The following is a 22,807-nucleotide window of genomic DNA, read 5'->3' as shown; positions in this document are numbered from 1 at the left end:
CTGACCCACATAGGTGCTGGGAGCGGGGGTGCAGCTCCCGTGACCCCACGCTGAAGGTGCAGAACCATGCAGTTAAGCCCTCAGCCAGAATACCCACTGGCAATGAATACATCTTTTCACTGCTGCAGCTTATTCCTTTTGGGAACCTGGTTTAAGATATATTAGTCAAAGAATAATGGTTGCAGCTCTACCAGGGAACTTTTATTAGGAGCAGTTCCCACTATTGCCAACCTTGGCCATTCAAATCATTAGTCAGGTCCCCAAGCTGGGCATATAAACCTTCGGGGTTTTTTACTCCTTGCAATAAATCAACCTGGCTTGTTTTGTTTGCTCTCCTATTTCTGAGCCACTGAAATACGAGGGTTTGAAGCGCTTCTCAGAGGCTAGAAATGATGGGTAATAGCTGTTGTGAGTGCAAGCAGATGGACGTGTAACGTGGGTTCACGGCTGCGGTGCTGTGTGAAGTGTTGTTATCAGACAGCTCATGAGGGGTGCAGCCCCCTGACCAGCCCCTCTGTCCCTCAAGGGCATCCAAGGCTGTTGTGGGGCTTTCCCCCCCTTTTTCCTGAGCTGGGTCTGGGCAGTAGGAGGGAGCATCCCAGCATGGACAGAGGCTCCCGTGGGTGGGCGCCCGGCACGGTCTGTGCGGGGCAGCCACGTTTCCGTGGGCATTGGCCCCGTGCCGAGCGCTGTCAAAGTGCACTTTGGAGCAGGGAGCGTTCCTCGGCTCCAGAATTAGAGCCCATTGTGCAGACAGAGCTGGTTTATTGTTATTATTTTTCTCCTCCTTCCTGAGCCAGGGAGAGGCACCAGCCGCAACGTTCCCATAGTAACAACAGGGATGGAGGAGAGCAGATGAGGGATCTCTTGTTGGTAGGGGCCGTGTCGCTCTGCAGTAAGAGGCTGGTTTGCGTCCTTATAAATTGGTGGAATGTTCATGCTCCCTTAATTAAATGTAAGGGCTGGCCATCTGTACTGGTACCAGTTCTTAGCAAGAGCAATCTCATCTGTCTCCAGGTACAAATGGTCGGGGGGGTGGATCAATAGACACACCGGAAAGTGCAGTATTAAAGAGAAATGTTTAATTAAAGCATGGAACACAATTATAATCCATCCTCTTTGTGCAACTGTCACACCAAGAGCGGGACTGGAAGGAAAAGGTGCTAGTGCAATGCTGTTATCGTCCTAGAGACGAAAAAGTGCTGTTCTAGTAAGGCGAGGAAGGAGATTCTCAGCATTTCAAGCAGCGCCAAAACACAAAGTAAGTGTGATGCAGGAGTCCACAGCTCGGCCCCCGTTTTGCTTCAGATGTCAGCCCACAGTGGTCTGTGTTCCAGTCCTCGCCTGGAGCTGCAGGTTGCAGGGCACCAAGACGTAGTCCTAGGCGAGGGGAGAACGGGGGCTGAGCAAGGTGCTGGGGTGGCTCTCAAGAGCCTGCTCAGGGCTCCCCATGGGCCAGCAGCCCCTCCAGCACAGCCCCTGCTGCTGTCGGGGGGCTGGAGAGGAGCTCTGCCTGTGTGAGGTGAGGAGGCTTGGTTCTGTGGGTGAGCAGGGCTGGAGGAGCGGGCTCTGATTTATTCTGGCACCAGGAGGTGAGCGTTGCTCCCAGGCTCCCCTTAAATCAGACACAGCAGGAGCACTTTAAAGGTCTTATTTCTTACCTTGTGAATCACGACGTTGATGTCGGTGTAGGTGAAGCTGGAGATGTGGGGCAGGACCAAGCCTTCGCTCAGGACCACTAGGAAAAAACAGAGGGAAAGGAGCCAGCTGGGTGCTGCCTTCGTCCTGGTTGCGCATCCCATGGGGCAGCACCACACAGGACTCCTGGCTCCTCACCATTGATCTGAGCTGGTACCTCCGTACGGATCGTGGGCAAGAAGAGCTCCTCCAGTAAGGCATCCTGCCAAAGGGAAGTCCATGGTCAGCTCACAGAGTGGCTAAAGCAGGAGGGGGGCCAGGACCAGCGGAGGGGGGGTCCTGGTGCTCACAGGTGAGGCCAGCACCAAAGTCAGCGTTCCCCTGCTGATAACCACTGCTCAGGACGGTTTAGGACCGCCTAAGCTGGGAGGTGCAGGACCAGGCTGTTAGAAGACGATGCTAAGGTGCATTCACTAAGTGGGTGCAGCACAGGGCAAGGAGGGGCTGTGGCTGAGCTCAGTCACTTGGGGGGTGCAGGGCACCTACCGGCACGGGGCCCACGTCGGAGGCAGCCAGGCTGAGCTCAACGTTCCTGGAAAACAGAGTGGAGCAGGAGATGCTTGTAGTGAGCAACGACTTCCCCCAGGGACCATGGGTGAGGGCAGGGCCAGGGGCTCGGTGCCTGGGTAGTGCCTGAGCAGGCGGCTGGAGCCTGACTTCCCCTGGGCACGGCAGTGAGGGTCTAGGGAGGTTTTGTCCCCAAGGATTCAGCCTGAGCAGCCTTCTGGGGTGCTGCTGATGTGCCATGGGCTGGGGTGAGCGGGCTGGGATGCAGGATGCTGCACTTTAATCACAGTGAAACTGAAGTCTCACTGGTCCCCTCAGGACAGAGCTACCTCTGCAGTGCCCAAACCATGTAAGCTAAGAAGTTCCCTGGATCATTTTGCCTCTCCTTTCCCTTTATGAGTGGGACACATCCCCTTCAAGCACTCGGAGCATAGCAGGGTTCATTACTCTATCACCGGTGCAGAGATTATCATCCTCGTGTTGGTGACGCTGAGGAGGAGTCCTGCAGACATATCCTGCATGGGAAAAAGAGAGGCAAGGATCAGAGGGATCCAACGCTCCTGCTTCAGCTTTGGGCACTGGGCTGCGCTGAGCCCATCGTGCGCTGCCGCCTGCGATGAGCTCCTCGCACCCTGCTCCCTGCATCGGAGGCAAGCGCAGCTGTGGCTCGCAGGGCACGCTCACCACGTTCACGCTCAGGAAGCTCTGGAATGCCGGCGATCCTGCCCCGACGTGGACGGTGAGGAAGAGCTTCAGGGCTGCCTTGCCCTCCTCCAGCACCACCCGCGTGGAGCTCCTGAACACGGCTTGCAGCACCACCGGCCGGTCCTCCGGGAACAGGGAGCCCATCTGCGGGGCAGGGGGGTTACCGGTGCCCGGGGGCACTGCCCGAGCCGGGGCCGTGCCTCTCGGTGCGACCGCAACCAACCTGGGCGATCTTGGGTGCCAGGGTGGCGGTGGTCAGCGGGCTCTGCAAGGCAAACACAGCCTGTGGCTGACCGAGCCTCAGGGCTCGCAGCCAGCACTGCCCAGCTCCCGTGGGTGCTCAGAGTGGTTCCCGTTTCTTTGCAGGGTGCACGGCTCCCCCAGCCCGTTCCTGGGCCAGGGCTGTCCCTCCCATGTGTGCCTGCTGCTCCCTGCTCTCTGCTCTACTCACCAGGATGGTCATGTTGAAGGCCCCCGCCATCTCCAGGGCAAAGAAGAGGCTGGTGAAGAAGTGCTCAGAGAAAGCCAGGGTGAGGTGAGCGGGGCTGGAGCTGGCCAGCTCGGGCATGTTGAAGGGCACGGGGCTGACTGGCAGCGGGATCGCCATTCCTGCCACCTGGAAAGTCGTCTGCAGGGACATGGGCAAGGAGAAAAGGAGTCTGAGGTGTCTCAGGGCACGTAGCCCTGGGAGCTGGGCTGTGAGTGCTGGGAAGTGAGGGTTTACCTGCAGGGATATGGTGATTCCCTGCTCGGAGAACATGGGTGCAGCCAGGGGCAGGTACTGGAGCTGGCAGCTTGGTGTGAAGGGGAACTGAGCTGCAAACCGAGCAGAGGGATGCTCAGGAAGAGGAGGCGAAGGTGGTGGGAAGTGCCTTCATGGGCCTGCTCCATCTTGTGAGCTGCTCCAGAATGACCCCCAAAGCCTTTAGTCCGTATCAAGAGTGAAAGCCCAACGCTCAAACGCTCACCTGTCAGAGAGATCAGCTCTTCATTCGGGGAAAGCAGCAGTTTGGAGACTTCCAGGCAAACCTGTGGCATAAAGAACAAGAAGAGAACTGGTAGATGAACACAGGAGTCTGCTGGCACGGGGTGTCCCCATCAGCTGGCAGCCTGGAGACGGGGATGGAAGCATTCAGGAGCATGGGGCAGTGCACTGGCCTGACTGAAAGTGCTCTCGTTCCTACAGACCTGCACAACTTTGTCTTCTCCTGCCTCACAGCCTTCTCTTACCTTATCGACGTTAATCTCCTTGTCCAGCTCTGAACTGGAGGACTTGCTGGATGAAAACAACAGAATGGAAGAAGTTAGGTGAGCCCCAGCTCAGGTGAGTCAAGGGCAGGTGAGTCTTTTATCTGGACCAAAAGGCAACCAGAGGTGTTATTACCACTACTTTCTTATCTAGTTAAGCTGCAAATACAGTTCAGAATCCTAAAACACTGAAGAACTGCTGTTGGACTTGTGTTACAAATGTGGCTGCTGCTCTGCTCTAAAGATCCCTTACGAGAGAATGGAACTCTCTTGAAATGGGGAAAACCAACCCTGGAAGCAGAACAAAGCTTTTGTTCTAACCTTTGTGAGCAGCTCTCAGTCAAAGTCACCTTCCTGCCTAGAAACTCTCATGCCTCAGTTTCCTCTTGTCCCCCGTTACCCAGATCCCATAACAAGGAAAACCACAGGATCGACCTCTCCGTCTCCTCAGTGCTCTGCACCTCCTCCATGGTGGGTTTGCAGGCAGAGGTCACCACCTCCAGGTTCCCTTCGGGGTTCATTTCCACGTGGAGGTTCGCCCGGATGGACAGTCTCATCACCTTGGTGGTCGAGCTGTGCCAGCGGAGGAGAAGCAGAGGCTGGAGCACAGGGGCTGATCCTGGTCCTGATTCTGGTCCCACTCACCTCAGCCCCCCCGCTCCTGCAGGCAGATGTCAGGAGCTGGATGTAGCCCCATTGCTCCAGACAGGAGCATGAGCCCCAGCACTCACGGGGCGGGTGTGATGCCCAGGTCCACATCGACGCTCAGCCGCAGCCCGGAGTCGGGGACGAGCGACAGAGACAGCTCAGTGACTTTGACAGAGCTGATTTGGGTCCTGCTGGAGCAGAAAGGAAGGTGTCAGGAGAGCAGCCCGGGCTGGTGGGCAGTCCCTGCCTGCTCTCATAGCGGGCAAACCCCAAAGGTCCATGGGATGCCCATGGATAAATCGGTGCCGCAGGGTGGCACTGGGGCTGCTGCCCTCAGAGCCCAGTGGAGGAGCCAGGAGCTCATTTCTAAACCTCTCTGGCAAAGAGCTGAGCTGGTCTCCAGGAGCATTTTTGCCCTCACTGGCACAATGCCTTTCGGGACGATATTCATCTGACCAGCAGCATGAAGCAGGGCTATGGCAGCAAAGGCAGAGCCACGGACTCACCTGCTGGGCTTCGTGGAGCCGACAAGCGGGTCAGGAACGGTGGGAGCCATTAGGTCCTGCCTGAGGACTGTCTCAGCGTGTGGCTTGGAAACTTCAGCGACTGTGAAACAGGGCACATATTTTATGAGAGCCTCTGGGGGTTGTGGGCAGATGGACAGGCTGAAATCCACGGGGCGACACGCTTCCTTCCCTTACTAACCCCCCTGGTACTAGCTACAGAGAGAGGATGTTGAAAGAGAGCTGAGTAATGGCAGAAGTTTGCGGTGACAGTGTTTGGTGTCTCATCATCGGACTGAACGATGCTGCTGCCTCCCCTCCCCGCTGAGAGGGGACTGGACTTACAGTAGCTCAGTCCTAAGGGGGTGAGGATGCCCCCGCAGTCGGGTGACCGGGTGCTGTGTACGGGGACCAGGAGGCTCAGGAGGATGCTCAGGGCGCGGAGATTCGCCATGCCGGTGCCTGGAAGAGCAGAACATCCACAGCAGCCTGGTGAGAGCAGCACGGAGCCATGGATCCGCTGCTGGGGTCAGGTTTGTGGTCCTGAGCTTGGCAGCATTTGTGCAATAACAACACAGGCTCTCGTGCTGCCTGGGATCTGAGAGCACCGTGAGAAGGCTCGGCCCTGAAACCCCCTGCCAGTCTGTGCGCTGGAGTGGTGCTCGCAGCGGTATCATGCCTGCTGAAGAGCTCACAATGACCCACTGCTGTATAAAAGTGGTGAATAAAGAGGAGCTGAAATGAGCTGAGGAATGAATGGAAGTTATGGAGAAGGTAAAATCGAACAAAGAGGTGAGTGTGTTATCTCCCTCTGCAAAACCTTTGGGAGTTGTTTAGCATGCCTGCAATGCTCGTGCAATATTAAAAACCCCAGTAATTCAGAAAGCTTAGCCTGCAGAAAACATTCGTGTGTATATCAGCCTTTGCAGAAAGTGGATTTGATGAGAGCTGACCTTACAGAGACACACCAGGGTAAGCGCAAGCAATGCCCACATCAAGCTATGCAGTTTGCAAAAGCTTCTTTACCTTTCCTGGCCGTTCTTCCCATCCTTCTGACTCGGTCTGTGTCGTGCTGTGGCCACACCAGGGAATCGTGCTGGTGTTATATACCCTCACACACGAGGCTGGTGGGGCAGGAGCTGGCAGAGGGCTGGAAACCGGGACATGGGGAGGACGCTTTGTTTTATACATCATTTTTATTGTTTCCCTGCGTATTTGATTACTTTGGCTGTTGCCCGAGCAAGGTGAAGTACTGCACAGCCGGTGCTGGGGCAGCGTGCCTCCATCTGCTGTCACAGGGGAGCACACAGAAAGGGCTCTGGGTGGAGGTGCCAAGAAAGCAACCATTGTTAGAAAGCAGATGTCCCTGTGGCCGTGCTTTCCTCACAGGGCAGCCAGCACCATGTCCACACGAGCAAGAAGCTGCTGTGGTTTGTGTCTGTCCTGGCTGGGCAGCTCAGACCAGAGGGATGAGACCTGCACGTGTCCCACTGAGGTCGTGGTGATCCATCAAGGGTGCCCTCCATTCCCACCAGGCCTGGGTAAGTGTTGAAGGCAACAGGAGTGTTTGTTGTGTTCAGTGAGTTTCAGACCGGACAGAGGATCAACTTCTTTTGAGGTGTCTCCTGTGACCTCCGGGATGGCCCATGTGCAGCCATTCCTTCCTCTCAACCCATTCCCAATCCAAAGGCACTGGCAATATTTGTTACGAGTGGTAGAAAAAGTGGTGAGTGATGCTCACCCTCTTTGATCATGTCTCTACAAGCCAGGAAAGCTGTCATGGAAGGGGGTCAGAGTCCTGCTCCATCTCATGCTCGGGGTCCATCACGTTCTCCTGCCTTGTTTTGGCCTGGAGGATGGAGCAGGGACCTCCTGCAAATGCCATGTAAGCACATCCTCCGTGGTCTCACAGCTCTCCTCAGTGCTCCGTGTTCTGACACCGCCCCTGCCCGCAGTACTCATGATCTCAGCTCTGAGGCATGACCAGTCTTGGAGAGGACTGAGCTGCCCATTTTGGTCCGGATCCCTTGGCAATGGGATGAGGTGTTCAGAGCTTGTTGAAACACCTGGAGCTTGGGGAGGAAACCATTGTCCTTTGTGCACTGATGAAGTAAGTCATTGGGCGCTGGTTCCAGGTGCATCTTGACACGTTCGGAGCGCTGTGCTGCTTTCCCTCTTGGCATGGCACAGGAACACCAGGAGAAGCGGAGTTTCAGGCACGTTGTGCATTCCCACTGAAGGCAGTGTGAAGATGCACATCCAGCAGCCTGCAGGAGAGAGCAGGGCTTACTCATCCACACTGACCTGTGCAGCCCATTTAGAGTCAGGACATGTGTTACCATTGAGAAGGCTGTGACCTGCAGGTGAGTCCCAAGGCGATTTGCGACTTGGGAAGGGACATGGACACAACCTAGCAAAGTCTCTGGGAGATGTCTTTACTGTGCTTTAGAGCAGCAGTTGGAAGTTCAACCCTGCTCTGCCTTGTTCCTGCCCAGGTAACATCAGCAGCTCTTCCCAAGCAGTATCAGAGCTTTACCAGTGGAGTGTTCTTACCACTTACAGCAGTGCAAGGGGCTGGGGATAAGCTGCTGGGATGAGATTGCACCGTGGTGATTAGAGGCAGATTTTCTCCTCCTCAAGAGCTGCTCTGGACCCAGTGATCCCTGTGGAGGCTTAATTAGATGTCAACTTACAGCATAATGATGGATCAAGCTACCAACACAAAAGCGTCTTTCTGGCATGATGCTTTCCTCACTGGGAGTTATCTGTAAATCTGACACTCCTGTTAGATAAGATGTAAATCTCCCTGTCTGGGCTGAGCAGAGACAGCGAGTGCCTCACTGGAGGGAGGTAACGACAGGTTAAACCTTATGACATGTCTCATACAGAAAAGAGAAGAAGAAACACATTACTGCAGGATCCCATGGGGGGAGCTCCCAGAGCCGGGTCCTGGGGTGAGTAACAGGAGGGGAGAGGGGAGGACACCGCGGGGGCCACCAGCCCCAGCGCAGGCAGGGAGCTGTTTGTGCATTCCGGCTCTGTTTTGGCCAGTGTGGCTCTGCTGGCCTTGCACGGAGCCCTGCTTGCTTTCCTGTAGTGTGATGCAGTGACCCTAATGCTTATCCCCATTCACAGCGTGTGAAGGGTCCTGCTGGTGCCTGTGTGCTGGAAGGGGAACACGTTAATAAGGATGTTTTATAGGGTACGATGGGGAGCACTGAGTCCCCCCGCCCTCCGGCGCAGGGAGATTTTGAGCTAAACCTTGTGCAAACCTTCCAGCACCCTCCTTTGCTCCGAAGGGGAGAGATGCTCTGCAGAGAATGACAGAGGAAGCTCCCAAAAGGAAGCAGAGCACGCAATCCATCAAAGGCGTGTGGGGCTGAGCGATGAGCTGCAGCGCCAGCCTGAAACCCAAGGAGAGCAGCAGAAGGTTGGGAGGTGTCAGCCTGGAGGCAGAAACGAATCACTCCCCGCTAACAAGTGTGATATTAAAGCCGGTGATTTTCTGCATGGCTGTGTCCACAGATACATGGAGAAACTATAACTTAAAGGCAACAAAGCGCATCGGCTCCTGCTCCTGTGTGCCGGGGCTGCGGCATCGGCTCTGCAGCACCGCTGGGGTTTGCTCTCCAGGCTGGGGGTGCTGGGTTTGTCAGTGACATCCTGAGGAAACCCCTGACTCTCTGGGGCCTCCATCCCACAGCTTCCCCCTGGGGAAAGCAGGAGGTGTTGGAAACCCAAAACACTCTTTTCCCAATTTTTCTTCAGAATTAAGCGGTGTGATTTTGGTGGGAAGAAGCAAGTTTCTAAATTAAACAGTGCTCTTAAATGGGGACTTTAAAGATGGTGATGGCAATATCTGATAGTGACTGATGGAAGCAGCCCGACCTGGCTGCTGTGGGCTCCTTATTCCCAGCTCTGTTTTCCCAGCCCTCTTCCTGTGTTCTTCTGCAGGCTCAGAGTGAAAGGTCTCCATCTCCCACTGATATCGCTGCTGCTCTCACTGGGTTCGGAGCTCCTCATGCTCCAAAGGAGCATCGCTGGGAGAAGGTGAGGTGGGAGAAGGAAGCCGCTGCCTGCAGGGAACGCTGCTGGGATGAACTCCAGGGGATTGTCCCGCTTTGGGCTTTGCTCTGAGCCGCTCTGCAGGAGGAATCATGGGCATTGCCCTGGCTGCAAGCCTGTGGCTGGATGTGGCAGGACCCCACGGGCACCCCCAGGCTCTGCTCCAGGAGCTGCCCCATCAGAGTGAAAACCAACCTCCCAGGGGACAGCATCCCTGCTGTGTCAGTATCAATAGCCCCTAAGAGGCAGTGGCAGCACTGTTGAACCTGCCAGCCTCCAGGTTTGCTTTCCTGCAGAACACAAACACTTTTCACCGTTCCTTTTTTGACACTAAGAAAAACAGGATGTTTTACGGACAAATTCAGGCCAGCTCCAGCTGTGCTGTTCTGTGAACGTTCCCTTTGGCATCAGTCCTCATTTGAGTGCTGCACTCTGGGGATATCAGAGCTTCTTTTAGGCTTGGAAACCTTTAGCTCTCTTTAAAGCCAGAAGATGGCATTCTTGAGAAAAGGTTTGTGAAGAGGGAAAACATCTTATATTAGACACTGGGCATGTTTTGTCCTAACCCGCACCAGATGGGTTTGTTTAGCACTTGCCTTTCTTGCCTTTTGATCTCTAGTAAATAATGAGTGCTGTGTGCATAGCGGTGGATGTGTTTCCTCTGCCCAGATTGCAATACAAAGGCAGGAGCAAGATTGTGGACAGCATCCTTCAGAAAGTGCTGTCAGGCCTGGTAAGTCTGATCCTTCTCCCTTCGTTTCTTGGAGATCATCTCCTCCTCCTCCTCCTCCTCCTCACTGAGCTTTAATGGGTTTCACAGTTTTGCTACACAGAGGAGCCTGCAGGCTGCTGAAAGGGAGCATTTTGAGCAATTCCTGGTTTTACGCAGCCAACAAGCACAGTGAAGGCACTGTCACTGCCTAAAGCCTCCTCATCCCAGCCTGCGGTGAGGGATGCGATGCTCGGGCAGAGCTGGTTGTGATGCTGAGCACGCTTGTTCCTGGAGGCTTGTCGAAGGGCAGACCTGCAGCCTCCTACCACATGTCACAGCGTTGGTCTGGTTCAGTCAGACAGCTGGGGGGGTCTGGCCTTGTTCTTTGCTCAGCTCCAGGCAGGTTTATTCAACCTGCAAGACCCGCAGCAATGGCTGCAGAGGGAGCAGGGAGGGTGCTGGGCTGCCCAGGGTGATGCTTCCTCTTTCCTTCACTTCTCAATAGTTCGACTCCACAAGCTGAAATAAAAAGACCCCATCACCCCCCAGGAGAGGGGTGCAGGAAGGGACCCCCCTGCTCCCGTGCTGTCAGAGGTGAGAGCGTGTCTGCAGCCCTGTAAGGGATTAGTGCTTCTCCACATGATTTAGAGCCGAGTGTTTAGACATCTCCATGTGTGTTTCTGTCTCTCAGAGGAGCCCAGCACCGTGGTTTATCAGCTGCAGCACAGATATGGATCCCAGGCGTACAGTTCCCTGACTGCTGCATTATTACCTGTCATTAGGAGGTCAATAAACAGCTTCGACCCTGATCTCATGGAGCCAGCAGGATTGGAACGTTTTCTCCCGGTGGCAGGAGCTGGTGAGGAATTGAGGGCAGCTTTGGGAAGATCACTGTTTCTAAGAGGCTGTCCCCAGGAAGGTCTCTGCATGAGGCAGGCTCTGAGCGCTCCCTTTGTTTTCCTGTGTGTGCCAGCCCCAGCAGGCTCCTGCTCCGCAGCGCGTGTAAGGGACTGTCCTCATCGGGACTGCTAAGCAGCGAGGGAAGCGGCCATAAAGCCAGCTCCCCGCGAGGACCGGTGCCTGGGGAGCCTTCCCTCCTCATTCCACTGCAAACACTGCCAAAGCCAAGCAGCTTTCCAAAGCCATTTCCCCGGTTGTGCCTGCTCTTGCTGGTCACCAATGGAACAGTTTGAGCCCGAGCTCCCGTGAGAGCAGCACACCATGAATCAAAATCTGTGCTCAGCGTGCCCAGGAGAACCCCAGCCTGGAAACCTCCGGGGGCACTGAGTTGATTTTTCACTTACCCAGGCTGGGAAGCCGCGCTGGCAATGACTGGTGGTTGATGCCCGCGGGTGCTGGTGGAGGTGCGGGATGTGTGCAGGCACCAGCACAGTCCCTGGAGCTCTCCCAGCAGTGGGAAATGCACCATTCCCCCCACTTAATGGTCCCAGAGGCAGGAAAGAGCAAACTGTGGCTGCCCTGGCTCAGGGGTCCCCGAAGGGGTGGTTCCCTTGGGCAGAAGGGCCACGTCTGGATGATGCCATCAACAGCAGAGCAGAGCAGGCTCCTTTCTCAGCCAGGGTTCATACATTTCCCTCTGCCTGGCCAGAGCCTGCTGCCCTCTTGCTCATGTCAAGGCCTCCATCACTTCTCAGGGTATGTATGTCCCTCTTGCTGCCTGCCCTTACCCCTCAGGTCCCGGGTGATGTGAGCACCAAAGCAGTGTCTGTTCACGTCAGTCCTATTCTTCTCCCTTTGACCAAGTCCGTTCTGGTTTTACTCTGTGTTTCCGTTCTCACACAGCGATTTGGCTTCGTGTTCCTGGGGCTTTGAAAGTCGCTTTAGCGAGACGTGGACATCTCAATGTCATCAGGACCTGGACATCAACGATGTCATTCTCTTTATGGGAATCGGCTTCAGTTTATCCATAATATTTTGTTGTCAGAGACCTCTGCATTCAGCAAGAGCTGGTGAGAGGCCAAGTTATTGTCGTGCCTGAAAGGTCACTGCCCAGAAGCTATTCTCCACCATGCCAAGATGCCCCTTTGCTGTGTGCTGACCATTATTAGGTCTGTCTTTATGGTAATTCAGGTTTCTATAGTGACTGCCCAAAGTATAAATTGATACAGGAAGGATGATAACATAATACCAGCTTGTTAACACCCACTTCCACCTTATCAAATGTCATGATCTAGCCATGACAGCAAGGCTTTGTGCTCCTGCGGTGTCTGGCTGATCAGGTTGCAAGGAGAGTGACAACTCCTTTACTTTGGCATCTTTGCCATCCCTTCCTTGGCCTTCAGCTGAGATGTTCTTTAAAGCTGGAATCAGTGTGTGACCAAAGCTGGCTAATCTGCTGGAAATGCGGATTCCCAAGTTTGCAGAACATATTAACTCCGAGCAAGCATTTTCTGGACTATTATTTGCCAGTGCTGGGGAGCAGCCCTCCCACCCCTGTCCTCAGGGGCACATCAGGGGAGTGAAGAGTTCACGCTGTCCCCTTGATGCATCACCCCTTCACCCTGGACGGCTTTCATTGACCCTGCACATCGGGATGTGATCCACACATGGGGCCTATGCTTGTGGTCCTCAGAAGAGGGTTTTCTGTGTCCTGTCGCAGAGCTGCTGCTCTGGTGCAGCTCGGGGCAGCAGCTCCACAGCTCTGTGTGAGCGGGTGGTATTTAGGAAGTGAGCCTGCAGTAAATGAGCTGTGATGGATCAGCTGGGACACAACTGGAAAAACCCTGGCCACAGATCTGAGTGGCAGGGGCCTGGACAGAGCTGTGATGTGGAGGCAGAAGACCCCGGAGCTGCAGCACACTGCTGCATGGGGTGGTGTGGCAGGGAGGCCACCTCTCCTTCGGACTCATTTTTCAGTCAAAACCTCAATTTTATTTAAAACCAATCATTTTACCAGGGCCCCACCCTTCAGCCATGTCCACGTCTTGACAGCAGCAAGCCCAAAGGGAGGATGTACCAAACCCGGCAGGGGTGAGCTGGCTGAGTCTGCTCTGCACCTCCAGGTCATTGCTCAATGATTTACTTGACTCCTAACATCTCTAAGGAAATATTTGCAGTGGAAATCACCAGAAACCATATCTTGTTTGTTTTGCTCCCCACCAATTGCCCTGGATGTCCTCAGTGACATCACTTGCCTGATGGAAAGCTCTATATATGAAGATCCCTGGTGTGGGTCCTTCTCAGAAGACAGGGACATCGGCTGGAGAGCTTCACACTCTTGAGCTTGGTCAGGTAAGGGTGAGCTTGTTCCTCCAAAATCATGCTCTTAGCTTCTGCTCTGCAAACCTGAATGCTTCCCAAAGAACCCTTCACGTTCACTTGGGAGCGTTGCCTTTTCAACAGATATTGTCATTCCTGCCTGCTGCCTGCCTAAATTCCCCTCCAACAAGGAAAGCGTGTGTCGGCTTTTCACTGTGCTTTTCCCAAGAACAGACATGCATGTTCTTGGTATTTGCGTCCTTGAAGAGTAAAAGGGATTTCATGGTCTTCATAAGAAATATTCATTTCAATGATTTTTGGTATAACTCTATTATCTGAGATAGGCTTTTAGCCAGAGTGAATTAGACCTCTCACACTTGCTTTCCCTTATGTGCTATCTGCATTTAAATAGATATGGGGATGTTCATTATGATTCTTTATAAATAAAAAGCTACTCCAAGTTGGAGCTCCCTCCGAAATGTCAACAACGCTGGAACTTTATAACTGATTTTCTCTTTCCTACAATCCTCTTCCCCCTCCATGGCCTGTGCTCAGTGCCCCAGCACTGCACTGACATCGATCACTTCCCAGTTACCAGGACCGAAGATGGCTCCGTTCTGGGCTGTCTTCCTCCTCTGCAGCCTGCTGTCCCCTTCGCAAGGATTTAGAATCATGCCCTTGGGTCCCCAGATGGATGTAGATGGTAAGTGTACGGAAAAGAGAGGCCAGTCCTGCCCTTCCTATCTTTTGACCACGCTCAGTAAATCAGAGGCTGCTCCAGACTTGTGCAGCAGTAGAGGTAATGCTGGTAATTTGCCTTTATAAAGCCCTTTGGAGATGGCACTTGAGGTACTTTACAGTGGCCACCAGCCCTATTGCAGGACAATGGAGAGGAAAGGACCAGCCAGGCTGACACAGATGCTTGTGTTGAGCCCGTGACCTCCCATCCTTTGTTTTTCAGATATTAAAGATTCTCTGGCCAAACGCGACCTCCGGAAACTTAAAGGTGGTCTCCTTGGTGGCAACCTGCTCGGTGGTCTCCTTGGAAAAGATGGTCCTCTTGGCAAAGTCCTTGGAAAAGATGGTGCTGTTGGTGGCCTCCTTGGAGGAAATGGTCTCCTTGGAGGAGGTGGCCTCCTCGGTGGTGTCCTTGGGCAAGATGGTCTCCTTGGAGGAGATGGTCTCCTTGGAGGAGAAGGTCTCCTTGGCGGTGTCCTTGGACAAGATGGTCTCCTTGGAGGAGAAGGTCTCCTTGGTGGTGTCCTTGGACAAGATGGTCTCCTCGGAGGAGAAGGTCTCCTTGGGGGTGTCCTTGGACAAGATGGTCTCCTCGGAGGAGATGGTCTCCTTGGGGGTGTCCTTGGAGGAGATGGAGTCCTTGGAGGTCTCCTTGATAAAGATGGTGTCCTTGGAGGTCTCCTTGGCAAAGATGGTGTTGTTGATGGTCTCCTTGGCAAAGACGGTCTTGTTGATGGTCTCCTTGATGCTGTCCTTAATATTCTCCTTGGCGAAGGTGGTCTCCTTGGCAAAAATGGTCTCGTTGGCAATCTTCTTGGTGGGAACGGTGATCTCGGTGGAAACGGTGACCTCGCAGGGTGAGTGAGAGTGGGGGACGGGTGTCCCTGCGCAGCCCTCCCGGTGTCTGGACCACGCTGGGGAAAGGAGGCTCTGGAGCCTGCTGCCTAACACGTGGGGCCCCCACTCCCCTCCTGGGGCAGGTCCATAAGGGAGGGTTCAGCTGCTGGGAGTTCCTGTAGGTGCCATCCAGCTGCTCCAGGCTGGTGGGGTCCCCACTGGCCCTGGCGGGGGGGGAGGATGCCCGGTCGTGGCTCTGGCAGCGGGCGCAGCGCTGGGGCATCGCTGCACAGCCGCGCTCCCTGTCCCACCGCCCAGGCTGAGGATTGTGAGCAACACCCTGCCCAGAATAAGCCTGCGCTCGCTGCCCGGCTTCGGGCACCAGGTGGACTTCAACACCCGGATGCTCATAGACAGCTCCAGGTAGGGAGCGCCCATGGCGGGGGGCTCTGGTGGGCGGCGTGTCCCTGAGCCGCGCTCTGCTCCCCGTGCAGCATCCCGGGCTTGCCGCGCTGCGTGCAGGTGGAAGCAGATGTGGGCGCGCTGGTCCAGGACAAGTGGGCGGCTCCCCAGAGCACCCAGGAATGCCAGACTGTTGACATAAACGTCAGTGTGAGGTAGGCACCAGCATCAGGTACCGTCATGGGTGGTGATGGGAAACCTTGGTGCTGCTGGGATTGCAGGCAGGGCTTTTGGGCTGATGCCTCCTCAGGGGCTGAGCCCCCCCGGCTGCTGCTCTCAGAGGGGAACTGCTGAGCTTTCTTCTGAAGTTTGGGTTAAAGAAAGGGTATTTGGGGGTTGTGCTGGCAACCAAGCACTGGGCCGGATTCAGAGGGCTGGGGTTTGGTAATGTTTTGGCTCTGAATATGTAACTGACTTTGGCACTGAATATGAATATGGCACTGAAGATGGTGAAACCTCCTCTTGTGCAAAGTCCTTTTATCTTCCAGCCATCAATCTACATCACCTTTTATTTCCTATTTTGCTGTTCCCAGTCCCAAAGTGCCTGTCCTGGATCAGGCTTTGAAACGCCTCCTCGCTGATGTCCTGCGGGAGATGGTAAGGCTGCAGAGCGACCTCCATGTGAGCTCGGCACAGGCAGGTCCAGGCTGTGCCATGGCAGCGGCTGTTTGCACAGCTGCAGGCTCAGCACAGGGTCAGCCCGTCCTCACGCCCATGGGCACCATGGGCACCGGTACTGCACCGCCTTAGGGTCACAGCGAGCAAACTCTGGAGCCAGAGCCCCCAGCTCAGAGGGGCCGCTGCAGTAACGGGGTCCCACCAAACCCTGCCCTGCAGAGGCTCCTGCCACCCTGTGCACCCCAGCAGAGGCAGACTGCCTTGTTGTGATCATGCACCCTGTTATGGCTCACAGAGTCATGGACTGGTTTGGGCTGGAGGGACCTTAAAGCTCCTCCAGCTCCAACCCCTGCCACGGGCAGGGACCCCTTCCACTGGAGCAGCTTGCTCCAAGCCCCTGTGTCCAACCTGGCCTTGAGCACTGCCAGGGATGGGGCAGCCACAGCTTCTCCGGGCACCCTGTGCCTGTGTCCCACCACCCTCACAGGTTTTGATGCTCCTTTCCCTCCTCAGGGGTGCAACATCATCAACACCAGGCTCAGTGTGGTGAGCTCGCTGCTCGGCTCCAGGACCCGTAAGTGCTGCCCCCTCCTTGTCCTCTCCTCCTGTGTGGGGTCCCGCGCTCGGGCTTGGTTGGTTTTACCTGGGGCAAACACAGATATTTAACAACATTCTCAGCTCCCAGCCCTGCTCAAGCCCGGTTTCAGTTGCCTTCACCCCAGCGCAGCAGCACAGTTTTTCCCACAGAAAAGCACTTCAGGAACCGTTGCTTTCAGCAGCACCATTCCTGTGCTTTCTGGCAGCCCATCCAGCTGGGAACGCTGTGAGCAGGAGCCACCGTCAGTCCAGACATCTTTTGGGACCACGGGATTTGGGAGCATCCCCCTCCCTTTGCAGCTTAACAGCTTTCCTCCCTCTGTCCCACAGCCGCGCTCCCGCTGGGGGCTCTGGGAGATCTGCCCACCTTTTCCATCCTCGGTGCTGACACCATCCAGCTGGATCTAAACGTAAGTGCCCCGTTTCCCTGTCCAAACCCCCTGGCTTGGTGAGCTGGCGTAGTTCATCTCAGCACGGTGCCTGGTTTGCCTTGCTCCCCACCTTATCCTTTTACTTGCTAACCCTGGAGGGCAGCAGGAGCCCGCGTGGCTGACACTGCTGAATCCACACAGTTACAGCTCTCTCATAGCTGTTAACCAGGAAAGCTCAGTTCAGAGCCCAGGAGCAGTGGTCGCTGCTCACAAGCACATTCATTTATAAGCGGGTTTAAAGTTTGATGTGTCACTGATAGGGACCATATGAGGCCAATATGGGCTGTGTCTCTCTGACCAGGAGATGTGGCAGTGTTTCAAAGGGAAAGCTGTGGCCTGTGCTAGAGCATTCGAAGCATCCCTACCTGTATTAAAGAGTCCATTAACCCCACGTGTTCCTCTCCACGAGGTCCATGGTGGGCAGGATGCCCACTGTGAGCTCCACTAACGTCCCTCCCTGCTCTGTCCCCTGCAGCTCCCTGTCGGGGACATGGAGGGTGCAGTGGGGGCCCCCACCATGCAGGGACCACCGCTCACTGCCAACCTGCTGCTGGTCACCGGGCGCCCGCCTCGGCTCAGCCTGCCCCAGCGTGCCCTCGGTGTCCTGCTGGAGCTGGCCCAGGAGCAGGGAGCCTTCAACCGCAGCATCACCAGCTCCATGGTGGGTCCCTGTGCCCCTCTCTGGGGCTGGGTCAGGGTCCTGGTCAGCCTGGGGTGTCCCAGGGGTGCTCGCCATGGGTGCTTGTCTTTGCGTGGTCCAGCCCTTTGCACGACCCTCCTGGTCATCGGTGCTGTTCCTGCAGGTGCCCAATAGCATCTCGCTGTCCACGTCCGCCCTTCTCCCGCTCATCCCCCAGGTCAGTAGCCTCCTTCCACCCCCCTCCCACCCCCCCGTGCACAGACCCCTGCCCTGACCCCCCTGCCCCTTGCAGCTCGCCAAGGTCCTCCCCGGCTCCCTGCCACTGGAGCTGCGCGTGCGGGTGGCCAACGAGCCAGTGGTGGCCGTGAGGGATGGGAAAGCCACCGCCACCCTCAGAGCCTCCATCGACGTCCTCAGCCCTGCCCTGCAGTCTGCCCAGAAGCTGCTCTTCTCCCTGGATGCGGTGAGTGGCTCCCGGGGCTGATTGTTCTGGGTCAGGGCAAGGGCTGACACTGGCTCTTCTCTGGCGTCCCCTGGGCTTGTCCTGCCCTTGTGCATTTGAATTCACCTCATCTTGCAAACGGTGGTGCCCAGTGCTTTAGAACTGCTCAGAACTGAGCGCAAGTGAAGTGTTTAAGGCATAATACAAAATTGAGACAGGAAGGGTGAACGCTGGGGACAGATGCACGATGCCATCCACCAAAAAATGTGATTTCTAGGCCTGGGCAGGTATTTTTGCTCAGGATGGGTTATTCACACACACTGTGAGTTTTCATTGCTGGAGCTGCGCAGGTGATAACCTCATTTCTTCCACTGTTCCAATCTCAGGACATCGTTCTGAGCATCACCCCATCAGTCTCCGACGGCAAGCTCCAAACCTCCCTGGCGCTGGACAGGTAGAGCCGAGCTCTGGGGACTCTGCAGAGCCTGGTGGGAGGTGCCAGTGGTTGGGAGGGTGATGGAGACGTAGAGATGTGAAGGAGTGCGGCCCCGATGCACCCCGACTCTGCCTTGCTTCTGTCTTTTGTAGCATCAGCCTGACACGGACACCCCTGAGGCTCGACCCTCTCAGTGTAAGTGCACGGTGCTTTGGATGGAGGCAGGGCCACAAGCACTCAATGGCCATGGGCTGTGTAGGGAGGGAGAACCAATATGTCAGTTCCTCAGTCTTCATATTCCTTCATGGCAGAGGCCAGCTGCTGCCTATCCTGTCCATCCCATGTACCCTACAGCAGTGACACTGGGTGTATGTGCTTGCTTGTTGACTGCACACTGGGGGTCCTGGGAAGGGGGGGGAGGAATAATCAAGAAGAAATTACCCCAAAAGCACATCCCTCTGTAACCCCCACCCTCAGTCCTGGAAGAGCTTCACTGACAGAAGCTTCCCAGCATTTGATTTCACAGCTCAGAGCATCCTGCAGGGACAGACCGGGATTGGTAAGCCAGATGTGGCTGGTTTCACCCCAACAACCATTGCTCTTCTCCTGATACTGACATTTCTTCCTTTGCAGGTCTCCCCCCTTGCAGGATGGCTCCAGAGAGTCCTCACAGCTGCGTATTTACCTGCTGTCACTGGTATGGCCACGTCCAGCTCCCCGTTGTCTCAGACTCGGCTGGATCTGGGGCTCTCTCCCTCCCCTCTCTGCCACCTTTGGGGTGTCCCCCCCCATGATGAGGTGCTTCCACTTGCTTCTGCAGATGCATTGAGTGTGTCGGTCCCTCTGCCCAAAGTTCCCAACATCAGCCTCAGGAACGCCAAGGTTGACATCACCGACGTAAGGATCCCGCATCCCACAGCGCTGCCTGCCCGGGGAGCTGGGGATGCGCCCACCCGGGGCAGGGACCTGCCGAGCCCAAACCACACGCCCCGGCCAGCCCCGCTTCCCATGGGCTGCTCCCGCGTTCCAGGAGGTCCCACAGGAAAACCTCACCTGGGGAACGGGGGAAAGCTGGGAAATGTGAGTGCGAGAACTGAGGGGTTTGTGCTGCTTCTTGCAGGCAGACAGCTCTGCCGACCAGACCCGTCTGGACGATTCCTGCCCCAGCGGACCCTTGTCCCTGCTCCCCTTCCAAGACCGACAGCACCCCATGAGCTCCAGCCCCCTGCTTGCCTCCATGTTCCCTTGAGCGCTGCCCTGGGTCGCTGCTGCGGCCCAAGAGCGATGTGCAGCCAGCTCCAGTCAGTGGGTCCTGGCATAGCCTGGCGTCAGGGTAGGGAAAACTGCTCTGCTGGTGGATGCTGGGGGGGTCTGCGGCCACTTATAACACCCCTGGTGGGGAAGCAGAGCTCTGCCTTGGCTCTGAAGGCTGCTCTCCTACTGCTCTTCCAATAAAGCCTTCCTCTGCCTCAGTGTTTCTCTCTCTGAGGGTTTATTCCCACCCCGTCTCACTGTGCCCTGTGCCACCGGGCCGGCAGCGCAGCTGGAGGAGGCGGCTGTGCCCGGAGCCAGGAGCCGGCACCACGCCGAGGGTGGTTGCGGGGCTCAGGCTGCGGCGCAAGGTGTGGAGCAGCAGCTCGCACCCTCGGGAGCTGGGCTCTGGCGCGCGGGGGTGCTGCGGGTCCCGGCCCGGCTGGGTGCTGCGGGTCCCTGCCCGGCTGGGTGCTGCGGGTCCCACCCCGGCTGGGTGCGGCGGGTCCCCCCCGGATGGGTGCTGCGGGTCCCGGCCCGGCTGGGTGCTGCGGGTCCCACCCCGGCTGGGTGCTGCGGGTCCCCCCCCGGCTGGGTGCTGCGGGGACCCCCCCGGCTGGGTGCTGCGGGTGCGCAGGGGTGCTGGCAGCGCGCTGACAGTGCGGGGTTAGCAAGGGGCCGGCTGACATCGCCCGCTTGGAGCCCGTGTTGCAGCCGCTGCAGGGGCAGCAGCTCCTGCCAAGGGCTCGTTTGCAGCACGTCCCACATGGAGCTGGTTGTGCAAGGCTCTGCACGGAGCCAGGCCAGGAAAACTGAGCTCACACCCCCTCATCTGCTGCTCGTTTAGGAGCTCATTATCACCTTGTTATCACCTACACCAGGCTGATTGCCGCACCTGGTGTCTCACAAAGGTATTAAGTGTCGAGGACAGCAGGGCAGAAACACCCTCAGGGCCTGGAGCTGGCGCAGAGCAGCGTGTTCACCACCCTGGGGCTGTGGAAACTTCCTCTGCTGGGGACGGGCGGGATGATTCCCGGGAGCCGCTGCTGGGGTGAGCACTAAAGGAGACTAAAATCCCCTCGTGCTTTGCTAAAGGATCTCCAGGCTCTCTCTGGGAACTTAACATTGCCCCGATACAGTGGTGTGTGTGAGACACCCCGTTTGTGGGTGCTGGACACCCCGTTTGTGGGTGCTGGACACCCCGTTTGTGGGTGCTGGACACCCCGTTTGTGGGTGCTGGTCACCCTGCGCGCGGGTGTCAGCAGGGATTTGTCTGGAAGAAGCAGGATCCATCACGGATCTTGGGGCCATGCAGCTCGCAGGGTCTCAGGCTTCTCCTTTGCTTTAGCTCTTGGGTAACCACTACCCGATAGCTGGGTGTCCTGTAACCTGCTGCTCAAAGCTTTTCCCTGTTTGACAAATCTTTCTTCACGTTGGGATACATCAAACCCACAAATCCTGTTCTATACACTCAATCCTCTAGCCCAGCTTTTACAGTTTAGGCGTCTTTCCACATTTCTGCATTACCTTTGCTATGTAAGGACCCGCGGCTCCTCCCTGTTAAAGCAGAGGTGTCTCTGGACAGGGCAAAGGTCTCCCCCTGACCAGAAGCTGAGCACTGAGGACCAAAGTCAGGCTTCGGAATCCAGGATAAAGCCAGGTAAGGAAGGATGGTCAAACCAGTGGTACAGGGTGCTGTAAGCCTGGGGAGGCAGAGCCACCATTTTACCTGCCAGCCCTGCAATGTGCTCTGGTGAGCAAGAAAAGCTATGGGAATAACTCCAATAATGGTAGACATGCAAGTTCTAATTCTGGTTTATATTTAGTGACTAGCCTGAAAAATCAGAACAAAGGTTGCTATAGTAAAATGAAACCCTTCTCTGAAGAACCATATTCATTTGACACAAAAAGTTAACCCTTTTAAGGTTGTTAGTATGATTTTCATGGATGTAAGGTTCAAACAGGCCGTCTTAAGGAGAAAAGCTTTATTCCAATGCAAGTTTCTTGTAGCACTGCAGCATTCAATTGCATAGCTACTCAGAGGGTGGATACTAGTGGGGGCAGCTCAGTGGGGTCCATAGGTGATGGGTAACGGTTTCATACTGTAAGTTGGAAATGCTGTGGGGGTGCCCAGGAGCAGGAATAAGCAAACAGACCCTGGAGTGGTTCAGAAGCTGGCTCCTGCATCAGGACATGCTCTTCTTCCCCTTTCTGTGTGTGTCCAGGTCTGTTTGCTGAATGCAGCTCTAACTCGGGGCTGCTTTGGTTCTCCTCAAGCTCCTGGTTCCAGTCACTGAAAAATGTCCCCCAGATGGAAACACCTGACTCATCTCCAGCCTGCTCCCACCCTCTTCCTGACCAGGTCCTGCCGCAGCTCCCAGCCAAGCAGAGGACACCGTGGCACCGGCTCTGGCATTTCCTCCTGTGTGCTCTGCTGACTCCATCTCCAGGCCAGCCAAAAGGTGCCACCCCCAGGCTCAGTAAAGGAGTTGGAAGTGACGGTGAATCCCTCTGCCTCCTCGAGGTGAGACCCTGGGGAGCAGGAACCAACAGTGGTCCCTGGGGGTTGATGCTCTTGTACCAACACAGCCCGAGCAGCCCACGTGTGAGGTGCGGGCAGGGGGCTGGCAGCTGCCTGCTGGTCCCCTCTCGAGGGCAGCAGCAATGGCCAGGGTCAGCTCTGCCTCGTGGGTGATGGTCCAGCTCTTACAGGCTCCCTGCGGCAGAGCGATGATGTCCTCCAAGGCGCCCTCAGAGAGGTGCTGCTCAGGGGCAGACGTCCCAGCACAGATGGAAGTGGGGAGCTGCTGGGTGGCCTTGGAGGAGGTGTCCTTGGTGGTGCTGGTGCTGGTGGTTTGCTGGGTGGTGGTGGCAGGGGCTGCCTGGCAGCTGCTTGTTGGAGGGGGTGATGCCGGCGGTGGCTTGCTGGGTGGAGGAGGCGCTGGAGGTGTGTATGGGGGTGAGCCCAGACCCCCCCCCCCCAGGGAATGGCTGGCAGCTGGTGGCGATGCCCCCAGGGATGCTGTCCCCATGGGGGTGCTGGAGGAGCA

The 22,807-nt window shown here is 56.2% G+C and overlaps 2 protein-coding genes and 1 long non-coding RNA gene across 3 annotated transcripts; 2 read left to right on the top strand and 1 right to left on the bottom strand.

Annotated features, from left to right (window-relative positions):
• Window positions 1-1,311: 1,311 nt before the first annotated feature.
• On the bottom strand, window positions 1,312-6,872 carry BPIFB2 (BPI fold containing family B member 2). Its single transcript, XM_061442039.1, has 16 exons — window positions 6,336-6,872; window positions 5,655-5,771; window positions 5,313-5,412; window positions 4,890-4,994; window positions 4,594-4,731; window positions 4,141-4,186; window positions 3,879-3,939; window positions 3,635-3,726; window positions 3,362-3,538; window positions 3,134-3,175; window positions 2,890-3,054; window positions 2,653-2,720; window positions 2,185-2,230; window positions 1,837-1,900; window positions 1,662-1,738; window positions 1,312-1,380 (listed from the first exon to the last, which is right to left on the bottom strand). Exons 1-16 carry the CDS (start codon window positions 6,355-6,357, stop codon window positions 1,312-1,314), a joined length of 1,389 nt encoding a protein of 462 aa, XP_061298023.1. The 5' UTR covers window positions 6,358-6,872.
• A 6,067-nt stretch (window positions 6,873-12,939) lies between these two features.
• On the top strand, window positions 12,940-18,866 carry LOC133262649 (BPI fold-containing family B member 4-like). Its single transcript, XM_061442037.1, has 15 exons — window positions 12,940-13,338; window positions 13,897-14,008; window positions 14,267-14,338; window positions 14,465-14,900; window positions 15,199-15,303; window positions 15,375-15,497; window positions 15,876-15,939; window positions 16,474-16,534; window positions 16,888-16,967; window positions 17,464-17,649; window positions 17,792-17,845; window positions 17,921-18,091; window positions 18,457-18,524; window positions 18,659-18,701; window positions 18,861-18,866. Exons 1-15 carry the CDS (start codon window positions 13,261-13,263, stop codon window positions 18,864-18,866), a joined length of 1,659 nt encoding a protein of 552 aa, XP_061298021.1. The 5' UTR covers window positions 12,940-13,260.
• A 452-nt stretch (window positions 18,867-19,318) lies between these two features.
• Window positions 19,319-19,980, top strand: LOC133262699 (uncharacterized). The gene is made up of 2 exons (XR_009741389.1): window positions 19,319-19,403; window positions 19,627-19,980. It is a non-coding gene; the product is annotated as an uncharacterized LOC133262699 (long non-coding RNA).
• The last annotated feature ends 2,827 nt before the right edge of the window (window positions 19,981-22,807 follow it).

The sequence above is a fragment of the Pezoporus flaviventris genome, unplaced genomic scaffold, assembly GCF_033815535.1.
Source record: "Pezoporus flaviventris isolate CSIRO_AGI_PZ_B2104156 unplaced genomic scaffold, CSIRO_AGI_Pfla_v1 ptg000213l, whole genome shotgun sequence".
Taxonomy (NCBI): Eukaryota; Metazoa; Chordata; class Aves; order Psittaciformes; family Psittacidae; genus Pezoporus; species Pezoporus flaviventris.
The sequence above is the reverse complement of the archived record's forward strand: the minus strand, read 5'-3'. Positions and strand labels throughout refer to the sequence as shown.